At 40.2% G+C, this 22273-nt stretch overlaps 2 protein-coding genes across 35 annotated transcripts in view; both read right to left on the minus strand.

Moving 5' to 3' along the window:
• Nucleotides 1–7505, minus strand: part of LOC119741056 — a 37859-nt gene extending 30354 nt beyond the window's left edge. For 26 of the 34 annotated variants that reach the window (XM_038216704.1, XM_038216701.1, XM_038216689.1 and 23 more), the window contains exons 1-10: nucleotides 7348–7505; nucleotides 6477–6506; nucleotides 5374–5575; nucleotides 4365–4606; nucleotides 2905–3150; nucleotides 2416–2664; nucleotides 1842–2090; nucleotides 1464–1712; nucleotides 900–1148; nucleotides 361–609 (exon numbers count right to left, since the gene is read on the minus strand). In XM_038216704.1, coding sequence (XP_038072632.1) covers nucleotides 361–609; nucleotides 900–1148; nucleotides 1464–1712; nucleotides 1842–2090; nucleotides 2416–2664; nucleotides 2905–3150; nucleotides 4365–4606; nucleotides 5374–5575; nucleotides 6477–6506; nucleotides 7348–7417 — 2035 coding nt within the window. In that variant the 5' untranslated portion in view covers nucleotides 7418–7505. The remainder of the gene's footprint in view (nucleotides 1–360; nucleotides 610–899; nucleotides 1149–1463; nucleotides 1713–1841; nucleotides 2091–2415; nucleotides 2665–2904; nucleotides 3151–4364; nucleotides 4607–5373; nucleotides 5576–6476; nucleotides 6507–7347) is intronic. The other 8 variants (XM_038216703.1, XM_038216683.1, XM_038216684.1 and 5 more) reach the window with 7 other exon arrangements.
• A 3026-nt stretch (nucleotides 7506–10531) lies between these two features.
• LOC119742128 (monocarboxylate transporter 11-like) lies at nucleotides 10532–17789 on the minus strand. Its single transcript, XM_038218159.1, has 4 exons — nucleotides 17319–17789; nucleotides 13815–13958; nucleotides 12006–12860; nucleotides 10532–11105 (listed from the first exon to the last, which is right to left on the minus strand). The coding sequence occupies exons 1-4, from the start codon at nucleotides 17554–17556 to the stop codon at nucleotides 10960–10962; spliced, it is 1383 nt and encodes a 460-aa protein (XP_038074087.1). The 5' UTR covers nucleotides 17557–17789; the 3' UTR covers nucleotides 10532–10959.
• Between the last annotated feature and the right edge of the window lie 4484 nt (nucleotides 17790–22273).

Genomic DNA, 22273 nt, shown 5'->3' on the forward strand with positions numbered 1-22273 from the left:
CCAGTTATTAAATTTAAGTGATACTTATCATCAGTTGTTTCAAAGAAAGTTTGGTTCTGGTTTAATTGTCTTCAATGCATACCTGCATTGTACATAACTGGTCGTTGTGTTAAGGTCATTGAATCAGACCGACCCGCTTCAGAAGGGCTTCACAAAACTTGTCATAACTTTTGAACCAAAAGTCCAAATTCCACCAAACAAAAATCTTGTCAAAGATGAAATTATGGACAATCAAATCCTTATCAAATTAGGCACACCAGTAGCATAATTTTCTCAGGAAAAAATTGCTTTGAATCCTGCGTTTTTATTGACACACACTATAGTTGAAACTTTTCAAACTATAAATCTTTCTTCACTAACCATTAACATTGATGGTGAATGAACAAGATAGTTCGTTTCCAGCCTCATCTGTTGCTGTGCAGGTTACCGTGGTAACACCAATCGGAAATTGATCTCCAGATTGCAGTCCACCAGCATCGCATACAATGGTTGGCTGAATTCCTGAGTTATCCTGGGCAGTGACTTCCCAGGTAACAACAGCTCCAGGCTGGCCTGGGTCAGTCACCTCGTAGAAGTCAACAGGACAATTGATGGTAGGATCTTCCTCATCTGAAATCAAAGCATAGATAGGAGGTATGTGAATATTGTTTCTTCATTTTTCTAAAATGATTGAATGTGCATTTGTGTGCAAATTTGCACTTTACTTCAGCTTTCATGTGCTCAAATGGGCACTGACAAAAATGGGTGAGAAAAAGAAAAAAACCCAATAATTTGAACAGAAACAATAGGTGTTCAATATGAAATTTTTTAACAACAATCAAAAAAAAAAAGCAAATGTAGCAGAAACAAAGCAGTTAGTATACTTTGCTTTGCAACCATGAATGTCTTTTAACACTCACCATCAACATTGATGGTGAATGAACAAGTTGCTTGGTTTCCAGCCTCATCTGTTGCTGTGCAGGTAACCATGGTAACACCAATTGGAAATTGATCTCCAGATTGCAGTCCACCAGCATCGCATACAATGGTTGGCTGAATTCCTGAGTTATCCTGGGCAGTGACTTCCCAGGTAACAACAGCTCCAGGCTGGCCTGGGTCAGTCACCTTGAAGAAGTCAATGGGACAATTGATGGTAGGATCTTCCTCATCTGACAACAAGGAAAAGATTCAAACCAATTAAATTTATAAAATTAAAATTTGGTTCTTCGTTTCTCCAACAAGTTCCACTGTGCATTAATGTGCCAAGTTTGAGCTTCATTTTAGCTTTCGTCTGCTTTAACAAGTGCAATGGGTGAGAAAAAGGAAAAAGAAATATATTAATTGGAAAAAAAACAATGTATTTAACCCCATATTCCTAATAACATTAACAAAATACGCACCAACAAAAAAAAAAAGCAGCAAGAAACACAGCAAATAAACTCTAAGAAACTTAACTTTTGAAGCATAAATCTTTCTTCACTAACCATTAACATTGATGGTGAATGAGCACGATAGTTCGTTTCCAGCCTCATCTGTTGCTGTGCAGGTAACCGTGGTAACACCAATTGGAAATTGATCTCCAGATTGCAGTCCACCAGCATCGCATACAATGGTTGGCTGAATTCCTGAGTTATCCTGGGCAGTGACTTCCCAGGTAACAACAGCTCCAGGCTGGCCTGGGTCAGTCACCTCGTAGAAGTCAACAGGACAATTGATGGTAGGATCTTCCTCATCTGAAATCAAAGCATAGACAGATAGAAGAGTGAATAACTATATGCAAATATTGTTTCTTCATTTCTTTAACACCTTCAATCTGCATTGATAGTTGAAAGTTTTCAAACTATAAATCTTTCTTCACTCACCATCAACATTGATGGTGAATGAACAAGTTGCTTGGTTTCCGGCCTCATCTGTTGCTGTGCAGGTAACCGTGGTAACACCAATTGGAAATTGATCTCCAGATTGCAGTCCACCAGCATCGCATACAATGGTTGGCTGAATTCCTGAGTTATCCTGGGCAGTGACTTCCCAGGTAACAACAGCGCCAGGCTGGCCTGGGTCAGTCACCTCGTAGAAGTCAACAGGACAATTGATGGTAGGATCTTCCTCATCTGAAGACCAAGAGAAAATTGAAACATTGAAAGTTATAATTTTTATACATGTAATTGATTCTTCGTTCCTCCTTCAGTTTTTAATCGTCTATAAATGAGCCAAATGTGAGCTCCATTTCAGCACGCATTCTCTTAAACAAAAACTAAACTACAATCGGTGAGAAAAAGAAAAAGGAAAAGTAATAATCGGAACAGAAACAATAGGTGTTCAATCCAACATTTCTCATATAACAACAAAATACACATGAACAAAAAGTTAAAATAAGCATGAATAAAAACCAAGACGTCTCGTAAAGTCTTTAAAAATAAGTCTGCCAAGACTCACCATTAACGTTGATGGTAAAGAAACAAGAGACTTGGTTTCCAGCCTCATCTGTTGCTGTGCAGGTTACCGTAGTAACGCCAATTGGAAATTGATCTCCAGATTGCAGTCCACCAGCATCGCATACAATGGTTGGCTGAATTCCTGAGTTATCCTGGGCAGTGACTTCCCAGGTAACAACAGCTCCAGGCTGGCCTGGGTCAGTCACCTCGTAGAAGTCAACGGGACAATTGATGGTAGGATCTTCCTCATCTGAAATCAAAGCATAGATAGAAGATAAGTGAGTACACATGTATTTGAATATTGTTTCTTCATTTTTCCAAAAACCTTCAATCTGCATTTGTGTGCAAGTTTGCACAGCTTTCCTGTGCTCAAATGGGCACTGACAAAAATTGCTGAGAAAAAGAAAAAAGAAAAACATTAATTTCAACAGAAATTATAGGTGTTTCAAACAACTTTTTCACACGTGTATTCCCATTTTAAAAGGCCTACCTTGAACGGTAACAGTGAAATCACACGTGGCAGAGTTGCCGGCTGAATCAGTCGCGGTACAGATCACCGTCGTCACGACATCCAGGGGAAAGACTGACCCAGAAGCTGGTTCACAGACCACTGCAACCGCCTGATCAGAGTTGTCGGTGACGACGGGGGCATCCCAAGTCACCACAGCACCGTCCTGATTCAGGTCTGTCGCAACAACAATATCGTGAGGGCACTTGATGTCCGGTGCTATCTTGTCTGCAATTAAACAAGAATGTAAAACAACTAGCCAATTTAACAGATTCATACTTGACACTTAAAGGTTTGCATGGGGACATGATCAATAAATGGGAGGTTTGTGGTAAGTTGTGTGGTTCTGAGAAGAACCAGTTGGCTTAATTCAATGTTTCGAACAGTATGCTCTGTTTGTCATCAGGAGACATGCCTACTTGGCTGTTACAAAAAATGTTTGATGCATTAAAACACACAAGAAAAGACACATATCTTAAAAATAATTATGAAAACAGCCATACAAAGTGGCATAAAATTGATGAGCGTTTTCATTCAATATTGACAATATTCCTTGTCAATTCAAACGGCCAGATTGTAGGCCTACGTCATGTACGTTTACCGATGATCGTGAAGTGTAGGGCCCTCGTTTTGTTTTGATCAAATTAGAGTAAAACATGTTTATTATTGCTAAAAATTCACCTTTAAAATCAAAAGCAGACTTTTCTCAATTCTAGTGACACCCGTTCTGCAATTTTGAACAGATTTCGGGGTAGAAATCACGTTTTTCCTGCGCGGTTTGTGCCTTGCGATTCACTGAATCGCAAGGCACAAACTGCGCTGTCGCCGCGCTGTCGCCGCGCTGTCATTGTCATTTTACCCCCAAATTTCCCTCAAAAAATCAAAACTATGTCCTTTATCTGTAACATACCAGTTTATTGAGAAAGTCGCTAACTAGTTTGGTAGATCCAATAACTTTAAAGTGGATTTTGTTCCCTTATATAGGAACCGGTCCCTACAGGCTACACTACACGATCGCCACCTGTTGTCGTCTGCTCCAAACGGTAAACGCGCGTGTGTGGTCATGATCCCTAATCATTTAGCGAAATACTCGTACTCGAGTAAATCGAAGTATGTCACCAGACTATTTTTATGACCAGGAGTGCGCCCTCTATAGTTCATTTACAGCACTTCAGTCAACAGAATGGATGAGAAAGCCTGGCACGTGGCACGGCATTTGAATTATCCTTACAATCCTTTCTCAGTCATAAGATAAACCGACCACTTCAATGATACATGTCTGGTCTTTTTTAAGGTTTAATTTTGCAAGGTTTATTCCCCCTCAATATCGGCGGAGAAAACAGGCCATGTTATTGTACTGTCATTATTAATGACTTTAAGAGAGGGTAATAAAATCACTCATGCAATTATGATGAATTAGGCTGGTTTGCACAACAACATACCGACGATATAGAACTTCCACATCCCAGTCTTCCACGACTCGCTGATTTCCGTGGCGTAACCGAAGTACTTTATGCTGAGTGGGCTGTCGTCGGTCCAGTATGCCAGGCCGGACTCCTGACGACACGTCTGGCCGAGTCTGATGTAACCGTTGTCGTAGCAGATGCAAAAGAAGCGGAACTCCGTACCGCTGAGGAGGACGAAGTCGTGCACCTCGATGGCCTTGGTGCAGCTCCCAATGCACCTGAGGGAGAAAACAATCTTGAGATGAGATGGAGACACAACACCCCGGGAGTAACCGTGAAACGCCGCATCGAAAATCCGACCTGCGTTTAGTTATTGAATAATTACAAATTTCGACACTACGTTTGCCGCGCCCGGCAATAATTCAAGCGTATGTTCCGTGCATTAGAGACGCAAAGCATCCCTAGAGCAGGCGCCCAAATTAAAAACAAAGTAGGTTTTGGGGTGCAGAAAATATATCTGAGTTACCAGACGATTAAAAACAAAAATCCTACTTTGGAAAAAGAATCACTCCAGTTGCAACTTGAGTAAAAACTTGATCAATTCGATGGAGTTGAAATTCGATTTTCTGCACCTCAAAACCCATTTTGCGTCTGCAACCCTCTTAAACAGGCTTTATCTCGAGGTGCTTTGCGTCTCTAATTCACGAAACATATTATTATTGCCAGGCCGCCGCGGTGTCGAAATTTGTAATTATTCCAAAACTAAACGCAGGCAGGATTTTCGATGCATTTCGCGATTTTCCCAGATTAGCAGAGTGAAAATTTGTGAATTTGGTGTTTTTTTTTAAAACTTTAATCTTTGTACAGCCTTTTTTCGGCGCTAAAATAATCATGCACAATTATGACAATTTGACCGAATTTCGCAAAAGTTTGAACACTATTTGTTTAAAACCTGTATGGCATTAGCTGGACCACTCGGGCAAAAGAGACGTCTTGCCATGTAGATTATCCGTCTTCATTGATTACCGAACTGTCATTATCCTACCTTCTGATGAGCGCCTTGTAGCCGCTGATGGCTATTTCATACTGGACTATCTGGTCGTTGGCCTCAGCCGACAAAGTGATAAAGGCACTGCCTTCCGTCTTGACTTCGAACAGCAGGTAGCCCGTGTCGGGCTTGATGGGGTACTTGAAGTACTTGTAGACTTTGTTGTATGTGGTGGAGTCCTCCACAACGACATAATAACCTGAGGAATTGCAACAACAAAACAATGAGCTATACCTGTTTCGCCGCAGTAAATTGATCGGCACACGTATTAAGCCGTTTTGCAGATTATTTGAGCTTTTATTTTTATTAGCATTAAAAAACCTTTAAGAGCTTCACAAAGCTAAACGTTCGATGTTTGAAATGACTGACACGTGTCCGAATTTACTTCTTTTTTATCCATCTTTCAAAGTTTGTCAGGTATTTGGAACAGTTTTGGCGTGTGATTCAGTTTAATTTGCAGATGATTTCATTAAAGAAGTAGTAATATTTCATAATAGCAAATCAGAAGAAAAAGAACTAACTCATTGTAGACCGTGATGACCGCGCTGTTGCTGAATTCGGCCGTCATTGAGTAATCTCAACTCTTTTGGGGTTCATGATCACAATATACAGGGAGGTGCAAAAAGAAGGAAACCCAGTTTTGACAGCAATTTTGAATTATTCGCTGAGCAGATTTCAAAAATTCAATATAATGGTATTAAAATATTGATCTTTAAATATCAGTGACGAAAAAAATTATTGCAGATGTATATTTTGTCTCTGAGATGTGTAGTTTAAAAATGTCATGAGCCAAACATTTCGTCCACGGCCGGACGGTTTTATTCCATCCGCTTGACTGAGCTCCGGAGCTTGATTTGAAGACAAACTACACTAGACTAATTACACGTGGACAACAGTAATCTCGGTGACTTGTATTCAAATAAGCATGATAACACTATTCTTAGAATTTTTTTACAATTTTTTTTTCACCATCTATGGTTGAAGAGCAATACTTTACTACATTATGAAAAAAAAACCCGTTAAAATTCCAGTCAAAAGTGGGTTTCCTTCTTTTTGCACACCCCCCCCTGTAAAATATATACTCATCGGCAAATACTCACCTCGATCATCATTGATGTCTGGGATTCCATCTGTTCACGAAAACATGGGAAAAAATGTTCGGAGGTGGTTTAAAAATTTTAATTTGATGCAAAAATTTGATTAATGAATTTAATCTTTAAAACAATTCTTCGAAATACAAAAAAGGGTTCTGATCCCATGTGCATGACGTTTTAAATATGCGCTGTCCATACTTTTCAACAAATTCGATTTTTGTTGGAGACTTACAAAATTTCAACCGTTTTATTTCAAGGGGGAAAAGACTTTTCTTACCCTGGGTGTCTCAGACTTGGAAAATGGTTGGGTTTTGACCGCTTTTGCGCACAAGCACATTCACCCGAGAGAGTTGGCTGGTTTTTGTACATTAGTGATTCTGAGAGCGATACTATCATTGGCGTCGCCAGGATTTTTTTCTAGAGGGGGGGGGGGGGGGCAAAGCATTTTTCCCCCAAAATATCCCTATATTTTCCAGCATTTTCCCGATTGATCATTTTTCGACGGTGGGCAGGGACATTTGCCCACAACCCATTAAATCAACAACAATATGATTTCGCCCCCCCCCCTTGCCCCCCCCCCCCCTCGACGCCCATGTATACCATTGTCAACCGTAAGCCATTCAAAATGTGTATGATTATTATTATACTCAAAAGCTCATTATAGGCCATTTTTTCATTCATAGACTAAATCAAAAAAGAAACAACTTTTGTATTGCTGGGGAAAAAGAAATCAAAAATCTGTTCTTTGGGAGTGAAATTCGGGGGAAAAAGTATAGAATTATGATTATACGGTACATTTTTAAAATGTTTTTGTCATAAAGAAATTACAGGTAATACTATTGTATTTAAAAAAAAGAAGAAGTTTGTTTTAACTTACAAACGTCTCCTTTTACGAAGCCAATTGATGCAAGAGCTATCATGGAGATGAGGCCCACGACTGACCACATTTTGCCGTTGTTTCCCGATTGGGTAGCGTTTCAAATACACAGCTAACTTCTTGGACCAACTTATACTGCCTCCGTCCGCGTGTCAAGCTCGCGGGACTGCCCACTTTCGGCTCCCGTACCACTTTTTATAATTAGGCCCAAACAAGACTAAACCATTCTCCGAGGGGTTTTCTTATTTTTGAGAAGTATTATGCAACACCTTTCAAACATAGGAAGAATTGTTTTAATTTAATCAAAATAGATCGTACAGCTCGTCATAATGATTGCGGACAGTCGTATTATGCGAGTTACCAAAATGTTGGTATATTTTGTTGGAAATGTATTGATTTCTGTGCAAAATCAATATTTTTCTACAATTCCATTTTATGCCTACATACCTACTCATTTCTTTTTGGGATGTTCCACTTAAGCTTTTGTTCTATCTTACAGCATATGGTGTTATAAGTGTTCATTTCTAATGCCCGTTCGCTATAAAACCATATGCTTCTAAGCCCTCTCGTTATTTGCAAGGGAACACTCGTCACTGAAGGACCCTGCAGCCGGCCTTGATGACGAAAGTGCATAGATAAAACAAAAAGAATGCTAAACTGCAACGTTTGCAATATTGGTCCTGCCCGAAAACAGATATCTGATCAACTTTCCAAACATTCAAATTGTAGAGGAGACATTCGTCCACCAAATCTTATTTGTTCAGAACGGCGGTTAAGAATCATTTGGAAAGGTAGGGCGCCCTGAAATGTCCATCATCAATTCTAGTGCTCCATGTAAAAATCATGACCAAACTCAAGATATCGAGGTTCTCATAAGTAGGGGGAAAGTGAGAACTTCAGCTTACCCCTTCCCACTTATCAAAAAAATGTCGTTGACCCACGAAAGCATATTGCTGTTGTGTTGATTTTTGCTTCTTTCTCTTTCATAACTCGTCCCAACGAGGTCCGAGATATCAGTCGTTCGAACGAGGTTTAAGTTGTTCGAACGAGATTTTGAGTTGAATATCGAACGAGAAAATAAGAATTTCAAACAATATACTGTTGGTTTTTCGAGCGAGAATAACTAAGTCGTTTGAACAAGTGTCCCGTCCGTTCGAGCGAGATAATTATCTCGTGCGAACGACATGCATATCGAACGACAGTAGTCGATCAAACGACTGTTAGTATATTAGTGTATCATTCGAACGATTAGGGCAAAATGGATGGCTTTTGATCCACTTACAAAACTAAAACGTTGTAGCAACACAATAGTTTTTCCATGTTGAATAGCAATCTTGTTTTATTCTTTCAGAAACATCGTTTTCAGACAGACATATTTCTCAAAAAGGTTTGAAATTACCAGACAATCTTGAGATTCAGAAGCAAGGCTTTACTTTTCAGAATTTTTTTATTTTCAGGCAAGGAAACATTAACTCAGGTTGACTAGGTGACGAATTATGTTAGATTGGTTTGTGGGGCTTATTCCTTTATATTACGAGTAGTGACCGTCACACTTGTCTTCAAGTTTGAAAACTTCAATTTAAAAGCAGTGGACAACATTTGCAAAAGCCAAAAATGAAATTGTCGAATAACTATATTCATATTTGATTCTCAGAATATACCTGATTCATCATTAAGTTTGCTTAGCCGCTATTGATATGTTGTTTTTTGCCGTGTCCATTTTGTTTAGCCGTTATATATTTAACTTTTGTTATTTTTTCTAAATTCTATAATTAGTGTTGTTTGTCTTGTTTTGTCTTGTTTTGTTGGTTACATCTACCACAAGCTTCGGCTTTTTGGAATGATGCCTCCAGAGAGTGGAAATAAATGTTTTATAGAATTGAACTACACAATAGCTTACTTGGTTAGAATGAATTCCTAACGCCTGGTTTGCTGTAATTTTTGAGAAAAGAGGAAGTTTGAATCATTTTATTTTACTCTTAAGCGATAGTCCAGCTATTAAAACAATCATTGGATAACCGGCTTCATTTCTTCAAATAATCCGTTGACAAGCGCAAGTCAGCTATTGACTTCACTTGCACGCTCGGCTACGAACGTATGCATCCCCCGACACAGCAAGTGTAGCGTGAATATCCGACTCACATTGTACGGAAATCTTTAAAAAGGGAAACGATAATTGTTTTTACGGATTTGTTTGTTAACACTGTAAATCAGGCCTATATTCCGTTCGCTGTTCTAAACAGTCCTTCATCAGCCTGTTATCAAACATTATTTTCTTGAAAAATAATGTGAATAGCAAATTTTCATCCTTATTAAAAAAAAAACCCGAATATTTAAATGTAGACGAAAACAACATTACACCAGGACATTACACTAAGGGCGCAGCTGTTCACGATACCGATGTTCATCCGTTATGACAGCGCTTCGCTCGTACCCGGCACTCCTGCCCTGCAAACAGGTTTATAGGCGCTGGTCCGGGACGGGCTGATGACATTCACAGAATCTTGTTAAGGAAGTGGGAATGGCATTCTGGGTAACTTATCATGTCCTATAAATATATAAAGACATAATTAAAGCTGCTGCAGCTGTTTAAAGGGTGCGGGCTAGTCTGGTTACCTGACCCCATTGTCCTTTTGACTTCCAAATATCTTTAGGTGGGGCCGATGTCATATGAACATCCGACTCCTTTGAAAATCGTGACAGGTCACTCTCCCATAATGATCCAAAAAATAGCATATTATCGTACTTACGCATGACAATACCACCAATAAGTCCATATTTCACGGAGTCTAATGTTCACGCTACACCGGGAAACAGTCTTGGTGCAGGCCAGTAAATCGGTCCGAAATTGCCTACGCCGGCTAAATCACGATTTGCATGCCAAAACAATGAACAATGAACACTGCAATTGTGCATTAAAAAAAGGCAGACACGTAGATTTTTTACTCTTTGTATCTGGACACATATAGATTCTCACCTCCGTCTTCAACTACTTCGACTTTCTTAAAAAGAAAAAACATATAGGCCTAGTTTGTTAAAATTGGTTTGCTAACAATGCATCTATCGTCTCTCCGGAACATCTCAAATTCGAGCCTCTATTAAAATCTGTTCGCTGTTCCCAAACATCATTTTTGTGTGTGAGAAATAAAGCTTGTAAAATAAAATCCACAAGGCAAGCAACAACTTTTTAATCTATATATTTAATGTTAAAGTATCAAAACAGGATATTTCCCGCCGATTTTAGGCGTTTGCAGCCCTCTAAAAGAAAGCTTTTCTTTTGGGTTGCTTTTTTACCCATTCCACAACAAAAGATCCGTCTTAAGTATGATCAGAAATTAATTATGCTATAACTAAACGTGGACGGTGTTTTCCCGTTACGTTTATATAACTCTTAATATTCTTAAAAAATATCAATTAAATAAAAATACTTTTTGGGGTGAATCTCACAATTAGCATGAGGGGAGCAACTCTAAGTAAAAGTCCCGGCTAAGTAAAAAAGGAATTGAGCGATCCTTTAGCCTTTCATGATAGTATGCTTAGTAAAGACAAGTTTTAAAATATTTCAAAAACCGATCAAATAAGCCGATAATAAATAAGATGTAAACTGGTTGATCAGATGGGTGCTACCCGATTCGAAATCCGTCTCTGGATCAAGCGGTAGATGTCTTCGGTCATGAGAATAACCACGACGACACATGACGATGACCCCAGGAAGACGAACGACAAGTCGTAGCTCCCTAACTTGTCGTAGAGCCAGCCTTAAAAACAAAGACAATGTCAATAGAGAATAGCAATGACAAACATATTTGAAATAAGATATTGTTAGCCTTAGGTAAATCACGAGTTTTCAAACAAAAATCCGCACAAGAAATAATTAATCTGTATTTTATTCGAGAGGGAAAAAGGTGCTGTAATAACGCAATTTTCCGGGTCAGCAAACTAGAATTTAAAAAAATCCGGGTTTTGAAGCCGGTTAGTAATTTTAGATACTGAAATCAAAAAAGCCGTACTAATGTGTAAACTTGCGCCAATAACCGTTGGTTCGCGTATGTTTATACCCCCTAAATGATATTGCTATACAGCGCCCTCTTTTTTCTTTAGAAGAAGGCATTTGAATAAGTTTTTAAGTTTGACTTAACGATTTAAGCTACCAATAGACCTTTGTTAGGGTGCAAGAGTCACTCGTTCACCGCGGCAGTCTATTTAGGTCGCCACGTTTGTTTGCGTTATTTGCCTCGCTTTGATTTACAAGATGGCGTGTACCAACGGAAAGGTCTATTGAGTTAACAATTTTGAATATTCGCGGAGCCGTTCATTTTTTTTTTAATAATGAAACGAGATTATTTCAAGAGCCAGCTTCTCTCACAACGAACGGCTGCTCTCAATCTGTTTGTACTAAGTTATGTAAGGTATGCGAAAAGGCCTTTTCTCATTAACTCTTGAATTTGACACTGTATTCATGGCCATTTTAAAGCTTTAGAAGAAATTTGACACGCAGCATAAGACCGGAAATTTGTGAAGGATATTCACGATCTCATGATCGAAATTAGGAATGCTTGATTCAAGTTGCCAGGCAAAAACATCTTAAGCTCGACGAAATAGGACTATCCTCTGTTTCTATAAAACTCAAGGTTAGTCAAACCACACACATACTTTACCTGTTAAAAAGCTGGACAATATTCGAAACACTCCGCCCGTCATTTCAGCCCATCCCACCGCATTGGTCATTCTTGCGACACCGACCACGTCCCGCATCAAGGTATACGTCAGAGGCAGCCCGATGCCTAGTCCAAGCCCGAAGAAGAAGTTACTAGCGGCCAGCGGCCACTTGCCAAAGAGTAGCGGGTCGCAGAGCAAAGTGCATCCCATCAGGAGGTTGGCCAGGTACATTACCAAGCGCCCCTTCAGCAGCTTGAAGTCCACCAGGAGCCCGTGGCCGAGTTGGCCCACCAGGATACCGATGCCTCCCGCCCAGACGACAGTGGTGGAGCTGGAGGTGGTCAGATCCTTAGCGATGAGGTGGGGCACGGTGTAGACAATCCAGGCAATGTTGACGAAGCACAGGTTGCCCATGCAGAGTATCAGGGTCAGGTAGGACAGATCCAAGAACAGATCCAGACCCATGGCTTTAGAAAACTTAAGACAGAACTTCAAGCAGCTCCCTCGACCATTGGCCGAAATGTGTCTGTTGAGTTCACTTGCTGATGGCTCATGTCTCTCACGCAAAACGTGGTCAGTGCCGACCTCCCTGTAACCGACTTCTCCCCTTCGATGACATGATGGAGGCCTCTGGAGACTGCCCAGGGCAATCAGGTGAAGCTGGATACCACCAACAAGCAAGAGGGCGCCCTGCCACCCGTACGTATCCAACAAGATCTGGCTCACGGGCGCGTAGACCAAGATGCCAATGGAGGCGCCTGAGTAAGCCAGGCCGTTTGCGCATGCGTATAGTCGATGAAAGTATTGGCCCAGTAGAACGAGGGATATATTAAGAACGAGGCCAAAAGCGGGACCTTGAGAATGAAATATGAGATAGAAAATAAAAAGGTTGAGCGAGATTGCTAGACAACAAAAATAAAGAAGCTACAATATAGGGACATAACAATATTTTCACAAATAAAGCACGTTCCACGCAAATATCCATGTCTCTTAAATGTGCAAGAAATAAAGGAAAATCTTTTTTTTTTATTTCAGTGCATTTTTAAAAACTATTTTATTATCCACCGAGGGCGCAGTTGATGCAATTATAAACCCGAAATGTAGCTCAATGTTACAGTTTGTTCATTAACTGGCAGTGCAATATCAAACGTGTTACCGTAGAACGAGCCCAAATTGTTGTGGTATGACATCAGGGTTTTGCATTAATAAGGAAAGTTATTAGCATGAAACCAAAATCACGTCTTCTTTTTAAAGCATCTGTATAAAAACTGAACCTTCGAAGATGACATTATTGCTTTTCCCCCCATGAATATGGAAATTGTCTTTTTGTTTTGCCGTAGATGTGGAAATTGGTATTATAGCATTATACTAAAAGGTGAAGATGCGAAATGAATATCACTAGAAACTATTATTTGCAAATTGTATAAAATCATCTCTCACATTCTCTACAGCCACCATTTGTTACTTGGTGACTGTATTGCCTTTGTTAATTCTAGCCCCGGGAACCTTCATGTTGCCACGAAATTCACCATTGTCCAGGACAAGTCAAGGATCTTTTATTGTACGCGACCTGAAAACGCCCGTGCAGACACGGGTACGTGCACGGTCGTGGGAAATCTCGCGACGGACGACTTTCGTCACTAAACAATGGCAACGAGGAATGTGTGATCCAAGGTTAACACACAAAGTTAACGTGGGCAATAAAGAAACAATCTCATGGCTCATTAACCTCATTATATATATGGTTGAGGTATATTTTATTTTAGAAATTTGTCGAAGAATTAAAAATAAAATAAAAAATGTTTTACCGGTGACAAGAACGAGACAGGCAGCAAACTGAAGTAGGGTACGAGCGAAGGAAGCCCCTATAACCCCAACTCCCGCGACGAGTCCACTCACAAGCGCTATTTGGTGATACTGCCATCGAACCTCTAAAGCCCTCAGCAATGGTCCTAAAATTAAAAAGAGTGAAGTTGTTTGTTCTTTCTTCGGAGTGAAAGTTGAAATTAGCACTGGCAGTAGCCTATATCTCACAATACCACATACTGTTTGCATGTTAAAACAAGGTGTCAAAGTGACTACCCAAAATCCATGATTTTAGCCGGAAAAAACAGGTCTTTTGACCAAAAAGAGTTTTTTGACCCACAAAATCACCCTCAACTATATTCCAACCCAATGACATACCACTCAAATGAAAGATCTTGTTGTCCTCTTTAATTTGATACCACATTTGTTGTTGTGATGCTTGTAGTTCTGAAGATTATTATCAATTTATATTTTTTCATGTAATAATTAGCTGATGACGTCATAATGACGTCATACATGCCCTTCCCATCATCCAATTTTTTGCGTCCGTCTTTTTATCGAAAAGGTATACCATGGAAATGTTTTGGTGAAAAAATTGTGCTTTTGTCCACTGTGTAACGATCCTTAGCATTTTTGATACTAATGTACCTCACTACTAGGCATAGCTACATCTTTTAACATTGTATGCACGCAGACACTATTGTTTATGGGACAATAGTTGGCACACATACACACGAATACTTCTATACACTGGCCTGCAAGTTCAACCCCCCCCCAACAAAAAATCATTATATGTTTACATTCGAATTAAGACGAAGTTCATTCATCGATCATGAACTTGGTGGTGCATGGTGGTATTCACAAAGCCAGACGCAAATATCGTGACAAGGCATTGTGCACGTTTCTTCGTGATTTATAATGGTGAAAATGTAAAATGCGTCTTAGCTTCTGTTGGGACTTCTAAGTATCGCTTTAGGGGTTTGGGGTCCTACTCCTAGGGTTGGAAGGGGGGATTTTTTGTCTGCAATTTAATGCGCCAGCCTTCGTAACCAGATCTAGCGGTCCTTCTACACCGCTATTATACATATTTTAAGGATAAACATAACTTTCTATCCTGTTACTTTCAGAAACATTTCCTCGTTCTGCCACCCTGGACCCGAAGCTATGCTCGCCATTTCTAGAAGCAAAACCCCCAAAGAAACAAATTACCTGTTTCTGCTAGCGTACCGAAATAGCTTAAAAACCACCGGTGTACAAGATTCGGATGAACACTTTTTGCTAAAACACGCTGAGCATTCAGTATACGTCGGTGGAGGGCAACAAACTAATTGAATTTACATCGCCCCGACGCAAATTCCATCTATGAAAACACTGCAAAAAATGGCGGCTAGAGGATAAACACATCGTCGGTCGCACCACGAACCGGCGTATCTCGATTTTTTGCCAAATTGAGTTTTTGTCATTAACGTTATTATTTCATCAAAGTGCTCATTCTCAGAAAGTTTTATTCCGATCGGAGTTCTAATTAACTAAGAACGCTAATTAGATTGTGCGGCGTATCTCTAAAAAATGAAAAATGCTGCACCACGAAGTGGCGTATCCCGATACGCCGCTTTACACGCTAATTTCCATAGTGCTATGACGTCACAAAGCAGCGTCGACATGAAAAAATGGAATTAAGCGTTTCACGAACCGACGGATCTCTGTATCTGGCACACGGCCACTATTACGCGCTTTGTATAACATAGGAAAAACATGATAAAAATCTGTTTCACGAAGTGACGAATAACTTTGGAGCAGAATTTCTCAAAAACTTAGCAACTCGATGCACACGGATTGCATACAATAAAGTTCAATCTATAATTTACCAGCAAAAACGAAACAGCTTGAATTCTTACAAGGAGAGTATATGGAATGAACCTACAAAATAATGACCAACTTTAAATCGGTTTTTCTCGAAACACAAAAAAATGCGATACGTCGGTTCGTGGTGCAACCGACGACATTTTAAACACATAACAATTATCTTGTACCCACTTTTTGACATGTTCAGCCCACGACATGTTTAAGATTTCGGAATTAAGTGTTTAAATGTTGACATGTGTTTAGCCCACGACATGTTTAGATTTCTGATTTATATGGGCTAGATGTTTAAATTTTGACACGTGTTTAGCCCACGACATGTTTAGATTTCGGATTTAAACGTTTAAATTAAGCATTTAAACGACTTTCGAATAATGTCGGTTGTACGTTAGGGGCATACCAACAATGCAGTCATGAATATTCCCCTTCGGTGCGGGGTCAACTTCAGCTCAGTCCACCCACGTTATTGCGAACAAAAGAAGCAGGTTGATTGGGACACTTTTCAATTCGGACGTCAGCATCTTTTTAGTGGCGCTCTATAGGGCCGACCTTCTATGGTGCGGTTTGGAAAGGTCAATATCATGGTTTCACCATGAAGGATTCCAATATTAAAATACGAAAAGAGATTTAATGCGATTTTTCACTTACGGTTGCAAAAGTAAATTTTATTTATTTATTTATTTATTTCCAACAAAACCTCCATAAAATAAAAAAATAAAATTACAATAAATACATAAAATTATATACATAACAACGTGTTCACAAACAGGATAACCCCGACACTCAAGGACGACCCCCAGATAATCCAGACAACGTCAGAAATTAAAGATTGTCAAAACGACCTGAGCAGTCCACCAAGAGTGCCAAGATCATCATAATCAAGAAATTGGTTACGATACAAAACTGCCTTGACACTATCACAAACACCATGGTTGATACAGTCTACATTCTTAATGGTAGAAATGTATTTCCGTCTGAGTGATGGACTAACAATGCAATTTAGTAGTGAGAAATCATCACGCATGCTAAAACTGCTTATCGTGGATTCGTTTGAATAATTACACATTACGGTCAAGAAAGTGCGTTTTTGGACAAAACGCCACAATTTAACATGACTTTTGTGAACACAAATTTCGTCAGTCCCGATTGGTCAGTTACTGCGTAATGAGATTCCCTGTAAATAAACATGTCTCCAAAAGCTAACCACGTTAAGAGTGTTTACAGTGGATACGCGTTTAGCATTTTAAAACACTTTCCCAAACGCCTTAAGTGCAAATATGTAAACATTGTGTCGAAAAGAGAAGCACAGTTTTTTTTTATACTTTCGCGACGTTAACAGATTATTCAAATGAAGCGAATGCTTCCAGTTGACGTACGCCTCCTTTATTTGCTTGGAATTTCTTAAATTGTTGGATAAGGGATTGGGGCTCACTTTAAGATTGGTTAGGCCTATGTGTCTGTAGTCTGTTACGGGACAGCTGATGCTCTATGCAGCCACGTCTGTGCGCTCGGCTTTATTTTAAATGGGAGCAATTTTACGAGTTGCTTAAGTTATACCAACTCGGTTTGACTAAAGCACTTTTTTAGTCTAATACCCACTCCAAATCCCACCTTATTTTAAAAAAGCATTTCTGTTATTTTACCTGTCAGTCCCCGGGCTGCTAGCATTATCCCAATGGCAGAGCCGACCGGCCATGTCTCCGTGTTCAGCTGCACAGCGATAGACTGCAGCATTATCCCCAGACTCTTGCAGAGTCCCTCCCAGAGAAGAAAGCTTAGGTACGCCGCCAGCAGCACCAGCCACCTGCGTCTCTCCTCTCGCTCCGGCAACGGGCCGGGATCCTCATCTTTCCCCACCGGTGCGCAGCAAAGCGTGATCATTATTTTCGCCGGACCCACTGTCCTCCGACCGGCTTAGTCGCTGACTGATGGCTGGCTTAGTCGCTGACTGATGGCTGACTGACTCCCCGACTGAATGATCGTATCACCGGGTATAATGAACAGTCTGATAGTTAAACTGCAGTGCAATTTTTTTGGTCCAACTCGACTGGAAATTCTAGGACTTGTTCACTCAGTGTTGCGAGGACCTCACTCTTGCTTTTAGTGAGTACTGCCCGCCTATGAACCACCGTCAAGGCATAGGTCAAGGCAAGGCCAACTTATATGATGCCGAATCCGGGGGTTATTGCATGGATAATATTACATAATTATTATTTGATCTGGAGTGCCTGATCGGAAGTGCCAAATCTCTTTTACTCATATTAAAGAAAGTGTTTGATAAGGAGATCTCGATGCAGTCGAAGCTCTTAATAATAAACAGGCTAATCTTATTAATGTGCGTAAGATTAAAAATGAAAGGTGTATTATTTAGGTCAAAGACTCGCTGGATGGAATGCGAAAAATACAGTTCGAATGAAAGTCAATTTTCATAGAACAAAGGCAACACGTTCCTCTTGCAAAAGAAGAATTAAATTGGAGGTTCCTTTGATTAACTATTTTGCAAGGTCATTTTTACAGGCTCAGTTTTGTCAACTAAAATTTTCTGTCAAAAAAAGGGCGCACTAAACAAAATCTCGCGCGGAGACGTGCGTGCCTCACAGTTTCGCTCGTACCCCCCGCCCTGCAAACAGGACGCCTGGGAAGGGCTGATGAATTTACGCTCTGATTGGATAGATTTTGCATGACCTGTGACCTGCAAGTCATCACGGCCACGACCCTGCAAGGTTTTGTACGGCCGTTAAGACTGAGTCATCACTCTTTCATTCCCATTCATACATTTTTTTTTCGTTGAGAAGCGTAATAATGTAGGAAAATCTGTAAAACTTATCTGTTTTGTAAATTTTCAATTCCCGTCACTTGCTCAGACTCCGTTTCGAAATCACGAAGGGTCAAATGGCATATTATGCGACGCTCAAAATTTGTCCACATGGTCCGCAATGAAAAAGAAATCACTTCCGGTATGGAATGTGTGCATGTCTATGGGAAACTTTTCGGATAGCATTTGCGCGCATTGGCTAACTACGGTCTTAAACAGCTGCAGCCAGATGTCTTTATACATAGGTCATGATAAATTACCCAGAATACCACCCCGACTTCCTTCACAAGATTCTGTGAAGCTCACCAGTCCTTCCCGGCGCCCTGTTTGCAGGGCGGGGGTAAGAGCGAACCCCACAGTCAACTTTAATTTACTTTCAAGAGAGGGCGCGCCACATAAAAAGTGATCACCACCGCAGTAATTGACAAAGCCGCGGCGTCAACACGGATACCTCACTATTGAACAAAAAGAATACACTCGTTTTTTTTGGACAATAACTCAAGATACTAGATGTATTAAATTGAAATTTCGTCCGCTGACTTTCCATGATGTGTAACATTGGGAGATCGAATTTAATGAGAAACTGTCAAACAATAAAAAACAAAGTAAGACGCGAAAAATACAATCCGAGTGAAAGTCATCATTCATGGACAAATTATACGCTCCTTTTTTGGGGGCAATAACCAGAAAATTACCAGTTGTACTAAGTTGAAATTTTGTCCAGTGATCGGTCGTGATATGTAACATTGGGAGATTCAATTTGTGATGAGAAACTGTTAAACATTTAAAATAAAAATGACCAAAGCAAGGTAGGTTACCTGGGGTATTTACCTGGGGGACACTAGGGGCTCATTAAGAAGGGCACTCAGCTCCTTGTTTGCCGAAATTCTAAGCAGGGGCGGGACACAATTGTCAAGGGGCGGCACTAGGCCTCTTGCCTACCCCGTGTTCTATCACCTCTTGTTTGATGTCTGCTAATAAAGCGGTTATGAATGCGCTTTATGTAATGTGCTCAGGAATTCCCATCTGGCATCGTTGATGAATAAACCCATTGGGGGGCTCGTTTTTTGTCAATTTTCCGGGGACAGACGTATGCAAGATTGATGCGCATTCGCATCAATCGAGACAAAGCCCGTTTTCCGATAACTTTCGCCAAGAGTGCAAATACTGACGACGGCATGGCATTTCATAATTTTTTTGGTCAAATATTTTTGGTCAATTTTGGGGGACAGACAGACCAACCGACCGACTGACTACTAAGTGACGTGATACAAAGATACACGATACAAAGCAATTATTCTATTCAATCAGAATATTAGGACACAAGTTAGGATCTGCTGTATCGAGGTTAGAAAGTGGACACAGGGGCATAGGTTGGTCGCTGTTTGCATGTGACCGAGTCAGGCATGCACTTCGGACGCATTGGTTGCGGCTATCTGGCAGGAGCTTCTACATGTCACCTGGTGGTCGGTCGGTCGGTCGGTCGGGCGGTCTGTCTGTCTGTCTGTCTGTCTGTCTGTTTGTACTGTCTGTCCCCGAAAATTGACCGAAAGTATTGACCAAAAATTGACCAAATGCCATGCCGTCGTCAGTTAATTGACGAAAGTTATCGGGAAACGGGATTTTGTCTCGATCGATGCGCATGCGCGTTTATTTTTCATAATCTGTCCCCGGAAATTGACCAAAAACGAACCCATAAAATAAAACTACCAAATTCAATTTAAAAAAAAAAATTGAAGCACTAAAAAAAAAAAATTGTAACAATTTGTTAAGTTGTTCATGAAAATTGTGCCAATGGATGTCGTGCAGTATTGATATAGTCACGTGGTATTTTGTATAGTGGTTGGACGGTATCAAGAAGGAGGAAATGAACATTGGCCAAAAGTATGGTGTTCCATAATGTGCCATCGGCGTCGCAAATTTCGCCAGAGCTTATTGTGCACTCGCACCTGTTTCCTCGATCACGAGATCTGCCCACAAAAGGCATCGATGGTAGACGTCTGCTGGTTTGTCACAACCAAGTCAAGGGGCGGAGGTCATAATTATTAATCACCGGAACTACAATTTAAAGGCCATGTTCGTAATGAACATTGTTGTCTATCAGCTAGGGTTATTGCCAACATGACAAAGCATGAAGCCTTAGCTGGAAAATACCCGAATTTGAACACTTACGAGGGGAGAGCGAAAGTTTATTCAGTGACCCGGTTTAATCATCATCATCGTCGTCCTCACATGGTCTAATACAGGCAATCAGTCTTAAGACTCCTCTGATAATTTGCATCTATCCTAAGTTGCCTTTCCGATCTCGGCTGGGGTGATACAGGGGGAATCGGGAACCCAAAATAGGCACAGTCGGAAATGAAAACCACAAAATTAAAAACGGGCGCCCTTACGGGTCTTTACAAGCTTCCCCCTTGAGCTTATATGTAAGTGTGATGGTGCTCCAGACCCTGGCATTTTTTTACTTGGGGAACTGTTAGACATCATGAACCGGAATTATCCCTAATTGAATAGCCACCGTGTTCCGCACACGCACAGTGAGTCAGGATCATATGTTCTCCTTATATAGGACCCTATTATTAGTCATTGCCCTATACTATATGCGCAAAAAACGCTCAACGAGAACAGATGCAGGGTGAAACAGACAAGAAATCCCTTACATCCTCAAACCAGCTTCTGCATAAAGCTCTTTGCATTATATTCCTTCTTGTAAGCAATGTGTCCACGAGTCTATCTATTAGATAACTTCCATACCAATGAACTACCGGTATCAGCCCTAAGGACCTCGGATCTTATTTGCACCTAACTTCATACCTTAACTCATGTTTCCTGTTATTAAAAGCTTAACTACTTGAAGTAGAGTCTGAAAGCACGCCATTTGAGCTTCCGGACCCCGGCTGAGCGACCCCTTTGCGGCATTTTACACGGGCTGCCCTTTCTCTTGCTATCATTTTTAACGGAAAGATATCTAACCGTAATCACCCAAAGAAACATTCATTTGGGAATTTTATCTTTTCCACAAGAAAAAAAAATAATGACACATCAGTTGGAGATGGATAAAAACGAATGTTATACTTAAAACCTTCACATGCAACATTTTCGTACATAGGTCTCCTTGTTCGATCACGTTTGTTTTCACATCGCATACTTGCGTAAGAATGAGAGTGATAACGATTCGACAATTTACCTACTACATCCGATGGGTTCTTAATTTAATCCGGCTAGCTTGAATACAGTTCTTATCAACGGTCATTTCAAATTTATTTGTAAATGATAATAAGTCCTTCAAGTTTTTTTTTTTTAAATGTATGTCCTAAAGACAGGTTAGTCTCCTATTTAAATTTCAGTTTTTACTTAATGACTGCCACACAATTATTTCATAAATTTTCATCTTTCATACGAGTTAACCGAGTGCCACTCGTCCACATGTATTATAGATTTTTTGGAAGGGAGAGGTCAATTTTTCAGGCACGACATTTCTCTTTCACGTCATGCGATTTTTCAGTTTCCATAAATTGAGATGCTAATAACAATTTAACAATGCCCGTTTCGAGAGTGTTTTCTTCAGAAATCAATTAATGTATCATTTTTTTTTTTTTTTTAATTCTGACTTGTACACGCTTATTTTTCTATTCGAGGGGTCCGGAAGCGCGCCACCAGGTGTCAACTGTCAGGCTCTATTGCAATGAATGAAAAATACTTAAAATAATCAGACCATTTCGAGTGCACGCGAGACGATATTTGCACGCGAGACGGGCAGCTTACTAACAATGGTAAACGTAA

This window comes from Patiria miniata, unplaced genomic scaffold (genome assembly GCF_015706575.1).
Source record: "Patiria miniata isolate m_02_andy unplaced genomic scaffold, ASM1570657v1 HiC_scaffold_5, whole genome shotgun sequence".
Lineage (NCBI taxonomy): Eukaryota > Metazoa > Echinodermata > Asteroidea > Valvatida > Asterinidae > Patiria > Patiria miniata.